The sequence below is a fragment of the Xenopus laevis genome, chromosome 6L (assembly GCF_017654675.1).
Source record: "Xenopus laevis strain J_2021 chromosome 6L, Xenopus_laevis_v10.1, whole genome shotgun sequence".
NCBI classification, from domain to species: domain Eukaryota; kingdom Metazoa; phylum Chordata; class Amphibia; order Anura; family Pipidae; genus Xenopus; species Xenopus laevis.
This window is the reverse complement of record NC_054381.1, coordinates 163,302,952-163,317,097: the sequence shown is the minus strand read 5'-3', so window position 1 is coordinate 163,317,097 and position 14,146 is coordinate 163,302,952. Positions and strand designations below refer to the sequence as shown.

Genomic DNA, 14,146 nt, shown 5'->3' with positions numbered 1-14,146 from the left:
AGGTGGCACCTTCCTACAGGGGGCAGAAGAGATGAAATTCCATGGCTGTAACTATAAGTTTGGCTTTTTTTAGAGTAGAAGAGTGAAAATGCCTGGAACAGTCCTGCAAGTACCCTGAGTGTTTGTCCCAGACCCAGTAAGTGCCCACGTTTATTCCCCAGCCTGTGATGTAGAAGATTTCCTATTCTTTCTACACGTCAGTCTTCCTGAATTGGCTCCTCAGTGTTTTGTTTGTTTGTTACAGAACTGGAATAGGATCCAATGAGACAAAGAGCCCAGTCTATTGCTGAACTATTGCTGGTTCCATGGGGCCAAGGATTTTTTTATTTTTCATCCCATTTAGTCTTTTTTGCCCAACACATCCCTTCAATGGCCATGGTTTCCCATTTTACCATTTAGATACCCATGGGACATGTTGGGGTTTGGCCTCACTTGTGTCTCCCCTAGCCACACCCACCTCCATTGTGATACACTGTTTCCTGTAGCCACGCCCACCTCTTACCTTTTTTAATGAGGGTGAGAGATGCTGCGGATCACACTAAAGGTTGATATTGATTAACATCAGCCCAAATGAACTGTATAAACGACATCCCATCAAACCACAGCCGTAGGGTCACTGCTCTTTGTCCATCAGAACCCAGAATACTAGAAAGTAATGGACTGGCCTCAAGCCCAAAGCTCCTCCCTGCCAGAAGTCTAAAGTCCAGCTGGTGTCTGACACTTTATCACTCAGTGCCAGTGCTCAGTGGGACACTCATGTTCATTGGCAAACAATGTGCCAATCGGAGGAAAGACAAAAACACTTATTGTGCCATATCCAGAAAGATGGAAGAGGGAACAGAGTTTTTTTGGGGGGTGGATCTATATTTTGTATCCATCTTTGCTGACAGATTGACACTCACACACACACAAACATACACACACACATACAGACTAATTTAATTTCTTTTTATGAGAAGGTGAGCAGGGACCTTGATTCTGGGATGGCAGTGGATGTGATTTACTTAGACTTTGCTAAAGCATTTGATACAGTGTCACACAGAAGGTTACTGGTTAAATGAAGAAATGTTGGCCTGGAACATAGTATTTGTACCTGGATAGAGAACTGGCTAAAAGATAGACTACAAAGAGTGGTGGTAAATGGAACATTTTCTAATTGGACCAGTGTTGTTAGTGGAGTACCACAGGGCTCTGTACTAGGTCCCTTGCTTTTCAACTTGTTTATTAATGACCTGGAGGTGGCCATTGAAAGTACTGTTTCTATTTGTGCAGATGAGACTAAATTGTGCAGAACTATAGGTTCCATGCAGGATGCTGCCACTTTGCACAGTGATTTGTCTAAACTGGAAAACTGGGCAGCAAACTGGAAAATGAGGTTCAATGTTGATAAATGCAGGTTATGCACTTTGGCAAAAATAATATAAATGCAAGTTATACACTAAATGGCAGTGTGTTGGGAGTTTCCTTAAATGAGAAGGATCTTGGGGTCTTTGTAGATAACAAGTTGTCTAATTCTGGGCAGTGTCATTCTGTGGCTACTAAAGCAAATAAAGTTCTTGTATAAAAAAGGGCATTAACTCAAGGGATGAAACATAATTGTGTCTCTTTATAGGTCCCTGGTGAGGCCTCATCTGGAGTATGGGGGCAGTTTTGGACTCCAGTCCTTAAGAGGGATATAAATGAGCTGGAGAGAGTGCAGAGACTAAGTGCAACTAAACTGGTTAGAGGGAGGGAAGAGTTAAATTATGAGGGGAGACTGACAAGGTTGGGGTTGTTTTCTCTGGGGGAAAAAAGGCGCTTGTGAGGGGACATGATTAGACTTTACAAGTACATTAGAGGACATTATAGACAAATAGCAGGGGACCTTTTTACCCATAAAGAGAATCACGTACCAGAGGCCTCCCCTTCAAACTAGAGGAAAAGAAGTTTCATTTAAAGGAACAGAGTAGGGGGTTCATCACAGTGAGGACAGTGAGGTTGGGGAATGCACTGCCGGGTGATATAGTTTATGTGCCATATATTATTAAATGTAGGGGGGAAGGAGGGTACCCTAAGCGTTTTTTTAGGGCCTTAGAAAAAATTTCAACTTTTATTTTGACAAACTCCAATCTACTCTATTGCATTTCTCCTGGTCTGAGCTGGCGAAATAAACTCTGGAGCAAGAGGTAACGTTCAGTTAAAGCAAAAACTTAGTGAATTTGCTTAGTAACGCTCTTTCACAAGAGCAAAAATTCGCCTGCCATTAGAGTGCGAAGTTGCGCCAGAGTCGATCTCCGTCACTAGCGAAATTACGCCAGAGACCGTTAGTAAATTGGCGAAGTGCAGAAATGAAGTCACAATGGCGAATTCTTGCCAGCGTTAGCCACTTCGCCCTTTAGTAAATTTTCTCGCTAGTCCCTTACACACAACTAGTAGGGGTAGAATGTGGGTGAAGGGGAGGTTGACTGACTGTACATTAAAGGGATATCCTGGCGCTATTATAGCAGCAGCTTTATATACTGTATGTACTGGTGTAAACCTACTGGGCAGGGCTGAGACAATAACAAAACAGATATAGACCATATTAAATCCCTGTTCTTCCCCTTATTTTAATGCTTCTCCTGGATTGTTATTCTTACTTAGTAAAAGTTATGTTTCACATTTATTCACCGACTGATTGGATTGTGGGATGGTGAAAACGTATTGGGTCAGTTCTTTCTCTTCTTTCACATGTGACTTATAGATCAGACCCTGGAGCTCCCTACTCTGTATTGGTCTTTCCATACAAACAATCACTGAATATAATATCACTGCTTCTGGAAATTATTATTTCCTCAGTCATTATATATATGATATATTAAATGTTTTTCTGTGTGCATTACTGCAATTTATCTCGATCACATGAATATCTTGTTTTTATTCTGTGTATTGCCTCTTGTGACATCATTATGTCTGATATATTTAATAGTACAGGTATGGGATCCATTATCCAGAAACTCATTATCCATAAAGCTCCTAATTACAGAATTAGGTTATGTCCCATAGACTCCATTTTATCCAAATTATCCAAATTTATAAAAATGATGTCCTTTTTCTGTGTAATAATAAAACAGTCGCTTGTACTGGATCCCAACTAAGATATAATTAATCCTTATTGGAGGCAAAACCAGCCTATTGGCTTTATTTCATGTTTATATGATTTTCTAGTAGACTTAAGGTATAGAGATCCAAACTATGGAAAGATCCGTTATCCAGAAACCCCCAGGTCTCGAGCATTCTGGGAAACAGGTCCCATACTTGTACCTTATTCTTTTCAGTTATATTCATACTCTCACCATTAGGTGGCGATATATTGTTAATACGTAGCACACTGATACACTGGGAACTTTTGGGGTAACGTGGCCTATCAATAGTTGGTTTTATCTCTTGTATATATATATATATATCATTATATATTATCATGCTGCTAATGAGTTACTGATGTTACATGATGCTTTTTTTATCCATTGTATTTTATTTCATATATTCTGCATTTATTCACTATATTTCTATATTAAAAAATAAACAATCTCTCTATACAACAGGTTAAAGTTGCTGATTTTCACCTACTGATTAATTAATTGAATTCATTAATGGTGCTTCAATAATAAATGCTGCTCCATGGCTGGGGGTGCTACGGAGCCTGTACATAATGTCTGATGGGGAGGGGAGCACATGTGCATGAGGGATACAAAGGCGCATAGTGTTGCTGTCATTCTCTGCACTGCTGCTTCTGACTCTGGAAACAATGTAGCAGCTGATTGACAGACCTGACTTCCAGCCATGTAATGAAAAGGACAATGGTAGGTAGTGATGTTACATATAATTATACACATCTCATACTGTGATTGGATTTTTCCATTTTTTCATTTAATGCTCAGGTTACCCTTTAAGATTTCATCCAATCAGGCGGTGTGGGAGGAGCGAGGGACAGCGCGGATCTCCCAGGACTTGATAATGTTTCTCTTATTTAACCTGAGAGATTTCATGTCCATTTGGGCCCCAGAGACTGAAGAGAAGGAGAATTTCTGGAGCAGAGCCGAGAAGAAGAGGAAAAGCACCATCCGAGCCAAACTCACCCCCAGGCACTCGCGCTTCCCTAAAATAGAGGCAAGAGTTACCAATTACCATTGTACCTAATCTGGACACGAGTCTCCTTGAATGATGCTGCAATCAGCCAATTAGTGACTATGTGTCATAGCCCCGCCCCCAATGTCACCCACCAAGCCCCCTGACATCACCCGCCCCACCCAGATATAACTAAATAAAAAGGTGCCTGACATTCTGGGCACAAAGGGAAAGAATAACAATAACTGAGCTGTTGGCTTTAACCAGGAGTCTCATCAATGTTATATTCCTTTATATATGTATATGTATATTATAAATTCCTTTATATATGTATATGTATATTATATATTCCTTTATAGGCAAAGCAAAGCCCCACATCAGCTTTAAGTTTAATATCACAGGATTTAGGGCTGATATGTACCCCCAGTCTACCCCTTTCTGGTCACCAGTAGGACCATTACAAGAGACCGTGAGACAGAAGAGGAGATGTTGGTGCTGGACGGACAGTAAAGCCCAATAAAAGAATAAAGTCCATCACCCACCCAGTCTGTCTGCTGGTGCCACAAGCCCCTTGTCAATCACTCTGCACCCCCATAATTCTCATAGCCAGAAACCGCCCCAGTTTATGAAGCAGAGAACATCTTTTGCCCTAAGCAACAAACATCTCCAGGCCAACACTCAAAAATCCTTGTAACGTCGAAATCCTTGTAATTAGCCAAGTAGTGTTGCCCCCGGGGTGCGGCCCTTCTGCTGGCACTCACGTTGCCCCCCTTACTTCTCATGTATCATAGGAACTACTCCCTGCACCTCTCACTGGATCAGGAGCAAAGTAAACTGGGCACAGCACAACTCTGTATGTACCACTTGCCAAGGCACAGTCAAAGGACAAGTAATGCCCCACATTTACTGGTGCGGCTTATTTTTTTTTAATTTTATTTAACATTGTCTCTCCTCTTCTGCCATTCAAAATTCCTAACTGGTTGCTGGAAGGGCTGTATGACAAAACAGTAAAGTTAAAAAAAAGAATATTTCATATTCTGGGCCCAGCTTTGTACAAAGAGCCACACGCAGAGAGATTGGACAGTCTTACCCAGAATTCATTTGTGCTCTTCTGGCCCTGGTTCTGACCCCCAGGGGCCAATACTCACCTGCAGAAAATGCCATGAAAGCCGGCTTTGCCCGGAACTGCCCCTTTTCATCCAGAAAATGACCTGGGTTGAACTCATCTGGGGTCTCCCACTGGGTCGGGTCAAACAGGACTGAGGAGAGGTTCGGGATGATCCGGGTGCCCTGTCACAGACCAACACAGCCAAGTCCATTTCATAGTGAAACAGATACATTCAATTGGACAAATATAAAAATAATAAATCTTGGATGAATTATAGTCATAATATATATAAATATAGTAACAAGTTCAATAACATGTTCAATCCCTGGTACCCAGCATGCTCAGGGTGCTGCTCCAACCCATAGTCTGAATGAATGTGCCTGCCAAATATTGCAGTGAATGACTACAGAGGAGACGAACTTGTGAGGAACTAGAAAGAAACTAAAGAGAAACTAGCGAAGAACTAGAAAAAAACTTTGAGGAACTTTAGAACTAGAGAGAAACTAGAGAGAAACTAGAGACAAGCTTTGAGGAACTAGAGAGAAACTAGAGAGGAACTAGAGACAGACTTTGAGGCGATTGAAAGGAACTAGAGAGAAACTAGAGAGGAACTAGATCGGAACTAGAGACAAATTTTGAGGAACTAGAGACAAACTAGAGACAAACTAAAGACAAAACTTGAGGTACTTGAGAGGAACTAGAGAGAAACTAGAGAGGAACTAGACACAAACTTTGAGGAACTTGTGAGGAACTAGAAAGAAGAAACTAGAAAGGAACTAGAGAGGAAGTGGAGACAAACGTTGAGGAACTTGAGAGGAACTAGAGACAGACTAGAGACAAACTAGAGACACATTTTGAGGAACTTGAGAGGAACTAGAAAGAAACTAAAGAGAAAGTAGAGTGGAACTAGAGATGAACTTTGAGGAACATGAGAAGAACTAGAGACAAACTAGAGAGAAACTAGAAACAGAATTTGAGGAACTTGAGAGGAACTAGAGAGAAACTAGAGATAACTACAAAGGAACTAGAGGCAAACTTTAAGGAACCTGAGAGGAACTAGAGAGAAACTAGAGAGGAACTAGAGACAAACTTTGAGGAACGTGAGAGGAATTAGAGAGGAACTTGACACAATCTAGAGAGAAACTAAAGATGAACCAGAGACTAACTCTGAGGAACTAGAGAGAAACTAGAGATGAACTTTGAGGATCTTGAGAGGAACTGGAGAGGAACTTAACATGATCTAGAGAGTTACTAGAGAGAAACTTAGGAGGAACTTGATACAAACTAGAGAGGAACTAGAGAGAAACTAGAGACAAACCAGAGACTAACTTTGAGGAACTTGAGTGGAACTAGAGGAAAAACTAGAGACGAACTAGAGATGAACTTTGAGGACATTGAGAGGAACTAGAGAGGAACCTGACATAAACAGCCTCTCATTCCTCACAAGGCCACTGACTCATCCTTCTTTATACTGAACTGATTAATCCATTTCATCCTACCCATAATGCACCTATTGTCTAGAAGACACTAACCAACCAAATGTGATCTTTAGCCCCTTTATTTATTTTGTTGCTTTACTCTGTTCTCTTTTAGGTCCAGCAAGGTAAGTTACTATACAGCGACAGATCTCTCCGTACCTTGGGCAGAACGTAGCCTTGAAACGTTATATCCTGAGTCACAACACGATAGAACCCAGATGGTGCCAGATCCAAATGCCTCTGTAGTTCATAAATCACAGCATTGGTGTAGGGCATGTGGGACCGGTCACTCATCCCTGGGGGGCGCTGGGACCCAGTAACCTTATCAATCTCTTCTTGTACTTTGGCTGGAAGGGAGACAGAATGGGGTCACACTAAACGCCTGCTCACTTCTATTAAAGGGGAAGGAAAGGTATAAAGTTCTGTTGCTCTTTTCTGTATTTTTATTTAATCGCTGATCCAAGTCATAAATTTGCACTCAGAGCGATCACCATTCATACAACTTGCCCTGCCTTTACTTCCCCTTTAAGTCTGCTCGTTCTTGTTGATCATTGTTTGACACAGTTTTAGACTGCTGATATCAGCTTTCGCAGCTTCCCATGAAGCTCAGGGTGTCAGTGACCCTCCCTGTATAAGTATGTCCTGGTTTCAGTTAACCCTTAGATTGCTGACCCTTATTAAACACAGTGAATGCTGCTCTCTATCCCTAATATTCCCTTCAACATTTAACTCCTTCCTTACCCTGAATGTCGGGGAGACGAGCAATGACAGCCAGAAAGTACTTGAGAGTGGAAGTGGTGCTGTCGGAGCCGGCTGCCAATAAACTGCTGATAAACATGATCAGACTGGTGTCGCGGAACTGGGAATGTGCATTACCCTCCTCCTGAGAGACACAATAATATATATCATGTGCCATAGCCTTTTTATAGTATATGTCATATCCTGTACTCTATATATATATATATTATTCTTTATCCTATATATATGCTTTTTTCTATTTTATATATAATATTCCATATCCTATATTTGATATGTAATTCACTATATCCTGTATAAACTATCCACTATATTATGTTCTATATATAATATCCTGTATTACATTTTATATTATCCTATACGTCATATACTTTATCCAATATATTCTGCTCTCTATCCTATATATCATATGTTATATTATGCCGCTAAGGACAATGTTAAAGGCACGAATCATTACCATGATGGAGCCAGATTTAGGGGTACCAGCAAGTCCTCAGTGGCCCCTTTGGAAGCACAGCAGCTTTGCCCCCCGTGCCATAAGACAGGGGCAAATTACAGGCCAGTGTGGGGTATTTACATCACAGATAGTGGGGTAATCCTATGCATAATGTAAGTGGCATTAAAGTATTCAGGCAGCAGGGCTCATTTATGAAGTAAGTGCAATGCACAAGGTTCCAAGTTCACACTTAATCCCCCATGTTTTTTTTACCCACAATGCAGTGTTGTCTTCCAAATCGAAGTGCAATTTTGGAAAATATTGGAATAGACAATTGAGGACCATGTCACGGTCACCTCCAGCCTGTAGGGGGCAGAATTAGGAAATGGGGTAACAGCAAGGCTGGTGCCATGTGAGTGGGTAAGGAGGAGAGATGGGAAAGAGGAATGCAATAGGGCAAAGAGAGGATTGGCACAGTTTTGGGAAATGTTCTCCCTTTTCTATTGTCACCTCTTTTATATTCAGTAGGAAATGGTCAATAAAGTCCCTGGGGGCGCTGGTGTCCAGAGTCTGCTTGTGGAAGTCCAACTGCTCCCTCACATGGGCCACCAGGTACAGGCTGTTTTTGGAGAGTAACCTCCACAGGTAGGGCAACTTAAGCAGAACAGGAAACATGTTGCAGATCTGAGGAAACAATGAAAATATCATCGTTATGATCCATTTCATTATCTGATTTCAGGGGCCATTAAATATCCATGTTAACTGTTCAAGCCCAGCTAGAGGATGCCCAAACAATTTCGACAATATATGGACCCCATGGCAATACCAACTAAGGATGCTACTTCTACCCCCTTCCCACCTATCTATTTCCTTCCCATCTCCTTAACTTCTTGTTAAAATTCAATAAATATAAAACTATAAAAAAAGAACATATCACTGTACCTGGTGTTTGGCAGAGAAGATATTGTCGGAGTGCTTCCTTATGTGGGAAATGAGCTCCAGCAACTTCTTGTCCTTGTAATCCAAACGCTGGCCGAACAGGACCGTTCTCATGAAGTTGGACACAGCAAAGCTGAGGATGTGGATTGGGTTGAAGGGCTTTGCTAGAGAACAACAGAAACACAAGGTTTGTAGAAGTTGTATAATTGTATGGGGAAGGATTTTATTTGGGTCCTTTCAGATTAAATTAGCCAATGTTGACTATTGTGTGGCTTGAAGACCACCTTGTGCTTCTCCTGCTTACATTCTGGATTAAGGGAACCTCCTACAGAAGAGGATAAGGCTCCACCTCATCTCATACAGGGAACAGTGGACATCTACTTCCTCATGGCTGTAGCAACCAAGTATGAAGCATCGTGTGGACTTTCCAAGGTTAGTCATGGCCAACAAGTTAAATGAGGCTGAGAAGAAGGTTCCGGAGGGCAGCATTGTGGCTAGTTGGCAAGTGATTTACAGAATGTTGGGTAAGTCAGATCCCTGTATATGCAACACTTACTGATAATAGAACAGTAGCCCATGATTTTGGCAAATACATGATATTTCAGACAATGTTAATAAATGCTACTCAGATGCCTCCATGTTTTTCCCCTTACATTTTCCCTTACATTTACTTTCAAAGCAGAGAAGAATTTTATGGTTATGTCCATAAATGTAGCAATAAATCCCTGTTTCAGTCTGAAGGTCACACACTGCAACTTGTCATGCATGGTGTAACCTTGAGACTTCACCCCGTTATTCAGAATATCAGGAACCATTTAGCATTAGCCTGTAGGCCTCCCTCTGAACATTCCAATAACGCACCTCCCATCTCAGACACAGCCTCAACAAGCAGCTCAGCCTCCTTGAGACATTTCTCCTCTAGGGACCTCTTCCCCAACCCAAGGTTCCTCAGTGTCATTAGTATGAATCTGCGGAAGAGGCGCCAGTGTTTGTTGGTACTTAGAAAATCTGCAGGGGAACAAGAGCATCAGTTATCAAATCTCAGCAGCAAATAGTCAGTACTTCCAAGAACAGCTGGTTCTGATCTAAGAGTTTTACACAAACAGATCTTTCTTGCAGATCTGCATTACTGTGGTGCTGACCTACCTCTGTGAGGAAACTGTGGTTCCTTGTAGATTTGCAAGAGGAAACTGAGATGTTGAACACTATTGGGCAAACCCTTTACTTCAGGGGCTTCAGGAGACTGAGGGCAGATTTTCGCTCTGATATAACTCTAAAGGATAAGTAATACCTAATTTTCAAAATGTTTCCAGACTAAAGCCCAACACCCCAATTGCCAAAGAGATGGATATACATCACACTGAGGTTTTCTGACCCACATGGAACGCTCTAACAAGAGCCCAATATTCTGGGACAGTTTTGATAGAATAATCTAGACTTCTTGAGTAGCCTATTTGCCTCTTCTGGGCTTGGTGGTGTGAGGGTTTCCTCTCAATGGTGTAAGGTCCTTCCTCTCAATGGTGTCTTTCTTCATAAGCCCCAGCCATTCCAATGCAAACAGCTCCTTCTCCAGTCATTTTGTCTATTCTGCCCCAATTGTTGCACCCATTGATACCTGTGTTTCCAACCAACATACCCAGCAATGTACAGTTTGGGAGATGTCGGCTGCGTGCTTCAGTTTTGGATTCACCCCTAAACTTGCATCCTTAGTAAACACCAGTATAGGTTTTTCAGGCCTCAGAAACAGGCCCAGAAGCCTTTAGTGTGCAACAATTTGTTTGAGTCATGAGCTTTCAATGGAATAAGTGGATCAAATGGAAAGTCTCAAAAGCTTCAGAGCCAACAAAATGTCAACACATTTAGTAATTTTAGTATTTAGATTTCAGAACAAAAAGGAAAGCTTTAGATTCTTTGCTGCACCATAAGTGAATTGCTTCTATGACATTATCCAATGAATTGGTCCTACTGTGATGTCATGTATAACAATAACCAATCAGAATTGTAATCAATATACTGTATGTTAATGATGTGAGTGTTAGGGAATCACAAGAAGACAATGCTGTACTGTTTACACCAGAGGGGTGGGATAATAGAGCCGGCACTCTGCTTGGGGGGACAATATTATTTTTCTAAAAAAAATGCCCCCGCCAATGAAGGCAGCCATGTTTCCAAGTACAGGTGTATTTAAAGGGGAACTATAGGAAAAAAAATTCATCATGCTTCATCATACTGAAAAAAGAGACTTTATAAATACAATCAATGAGCTCTATCTATGCGCGCCATCAGAAATCACGGGGTTCTGTACAACAAATTTTTCTAGGTCCCACTCATGACCACCCCATGCACCCCCAGACCCCACACCACAGTAAAAAAGCCACACAAACACTGGTGGCCAGCCCCCCACCCCACAGTTAAAAAACCCATTGGTAGCCAGGGACACCCCTTCTAAGTTAAAAAATCCACAGCTGGCCATGCCTTCCCCTACAAGGTAAAAAAAAGCAATGGTGGCCAGGCTCAACTCTTGCAAGTTTCATAAAACATTGGTGGCCAGGGGCCCATGGAGGATTAAAAGAAAACACTGGTGACCAGGGGTTGAATAAAAAAACATTGGTGGTCAGTGGTTTTTGTGAGATTTTTTTCAGTCAGATGTCAGCGTCTTCAGTTTTCTTCGATGGCTATGGCTACTTTTTCGTGGCTTCTGCTCTGTTCGCAGCTGCGGGTCTTTGGCTCTATGATGACATCCTCTACTCTCTTACGGGGGGCTCGGCTAATCTGAAAAAGTGCAGCACAGCCGGGCCCACCTTTAAAATTAAATTCTACCGGTCCTGGGTAAATTGCCCCCTGCCCCCACTGATGGCAGCCCTGCTAATACATCTTCTACGGAAAATAACCCCCAAAGGCTGTATTAGACCTAAGTGTCATTAAAAACCAGACTCCGACTCCTGCATGAAGATTGAATGTAGAGAGACAGTTGCTGAGAGGAGGAGAGTGAAGAGTTATGGGATTATTTCAGAAATGGTACAGAATTTTTATGCTGAATTTGGATTTTTGCGATAGTTCCCTTTAATAACTCATTATGTGTGACATCAAACTGGTGCATATTGGGCAAGCTGGGAACTAAGCTTTAATTTGCATGTATGTCCCAGAATTCCCTGCTGGTGTGGGCGGCATAGATCTTTGCAAAACATAATATTGTTTCCTCCTATTGGAATGTGGGCTCAGTTAGTCAGTACCTCAGTTTTGCCCCAATAGGTCCCCTTTAAGCTCAGCCTGATTCAAACCCTTAACAATGTAACATCACATGTTGTGCAACTGTTGTTGTGTCTATTGGTGTGTTCTACCCAGTTGGCTGTTACTGTAACATCAATATACACAATAACAACCTCCCAATTTCTCACTCACTGAATCCTTCCGTGTATTTATCAAGTAACGGATACGGGGGGCGATCACTGAACCTCTCCGCGTGGTTGATCAGAGCCTCCTTCACCGTGTCGTAACCACACAGAACCACAACTGGGTCCGTCATTTGCCACAGGGTGAAGATTGTGCCATATTTCTTGTGGAACTGAAGAGAGAGAAGTAAATGTGCAGGAAACTCTTTATGTGGAAGAAGGAATTATCTATGGAAACACTTTACTGTAATATCAGGGGAGGAGATTTCACCATCAGCATAGGAAGGGGTTCTTTACTGTAAGGACAGTCAGGTTATGGGATTCCCTACCAAGAGAGGGGAATGAGTGATTCATTGGTGGGAGGAAAGGAGATCTCCCCATCAGCATAGGAAGGGGTTCTTTACTGTAAGGACAGTCAGGTTATGGGATTCCCTACCAAGAGAGGGGAATGAGTGATTCATTGGTGGGGAGGAACGGAGATCTCACCATCAGCATAGGAAGGAGTTCTTTACTGTAAGGACAGTCAGGTTATGGGATTCCCTACCAAGAGAGTGGGAATGAGTGATTCATTGGTGGGGAGGAAAGGAGATCTCACCATCAGCATAGGAAGGGGTTCTTTACTGTAAGGGCAGTCAGGTTATGGGATTCCCTACCAAGAGAGGGGGAATGAGTGATTCATTGGTGGGGAGGAAAGGAGATTTCACCATCAGCATAGGAAGGGGTTCTTTACTGTAAGGACAGTCAGGTTATGGGATTCCCTACCAAGAGAGGGGGAATGAGTGATTCATTGGTGGGGAGGAAAGGAGATTTCACCATCAGCATAGGAAGGGGTTCTTTACTGTAAGGGCAGTCAGGTTATGGGATTCCCTACCAAGAGAGGGGAATGAGTGATTCATTGGTGGGGAGGAAAGGAGATTTCACCATCAGCATAGGAAGGGGTTCTTTACTCTAAGGGCATTTACAGGGGATGGATAGACAGACGGAAAGACATGTAGTACATACCTCTGGGTAATACCTGAGAATTCCATCACGGTATAAATAATTTGGGGTGCCTAGAAGTGGGATTGGGGTTGGGCCCGGGGGTAGGACGTGAGATCTCTTCTGTTGTCTCCACAGTGAGGAGAGGAAGAGGAGGGTGAGCAGGAAGATGAAGAACAAAGTCAGGACAGAGAAGATTTCCATGGTTCTGGAAGTGGAAATAATATCAGACCCAGTCCAACACACACATATAGAAACACCGTTATTATACATACTTGCCCCTGCCCAATATTGTTATTATTATATATACCCCCCACCCAATCCCATACTCCTTGTCAACCCCCCTATTCTGATTTTAGCCCCCTCCCCCTGGTCATTACCCTACTGCATTCTCCCCAGTTTGTACTCACTGCAGCGCCATTATTCTAAAGACTCACCTTTTATTTGGATTTCTCTGGAATGGGAATTGGGGGTGTTGCTGCTCTTGGTACAAGTCCAATAATGAAGAGGAAAGGGGGTCACCCAGGGGATACAGTGAATCTTGTTGGCCAGCCAACCATAGGTCCCGTCTCCTTTCAGCCCTTCAACTATCCAATCAATATAGCTCATTCCCTGATGGATCCAACGATAGATTCCTCACTAATTCCCTTTACTCCAAAGGAAACGCTTAATTCCCAACTTAAGTCTGCCCAATGGGTGCACAGTCTGTTCTGCCTGTTGCTACCGTTGCACTTTAGTCCATACAGAACTCCGCTGAAGAACCGGGGTTAATCATTGGAGTTTTCATGAAATTGTTAACATTCAGAAAGTCTAGACTGGGGCTGAGCTTCATGTAAATAAACTTTACAGTTGTACAAAGTCCACTTGTACTTTCCCAGTCTCTTGGTGCAGCCACTGTATATAAACAATACAATCCAGTACAATCCAGTACAACTGCCATTTAGTTCAGAGGCCTTGGTATTTTTAAAGATTT

The 14,146-nt window shown here is 42.3% G+C and overlaps 1 protein-coding gene across 1 annotated transcript; it reads right to left on the bottom strand.

Annotated features, from left to right (window-relative positions):
- Positions 1 to 3,473: 3,473 nt before the first annotated feature.
- On the bottom strand, positions 3,474 to 13,906 carry MGC64410 (uncharacterized protein). The gene is given in 10 exon segments (NM_001086446.1): positions 3,474 to 4,117; positions 5,235 to 5,376; positions 6,832 to 7,019; positions 7,414 to 7,555; positions 8,375 to 8,548; positions 8,807 to 8,967; positions 9,665 to 9,811; positions 12,206 to 12,368; positions 13,198 to 13,381; positions 13,611 to 13,906. Coding segments are annotated over 9 exon segments (1,491 nt in total). The 5' UTR covers positions 13,378 to 13,381; positions 13,611 to 13,906; the 3' UTR covers positions 3,474 to 3,923.
- Between the last annotated feature and the right edge of the window lie 240 nt (positions 13,907 to 14,146).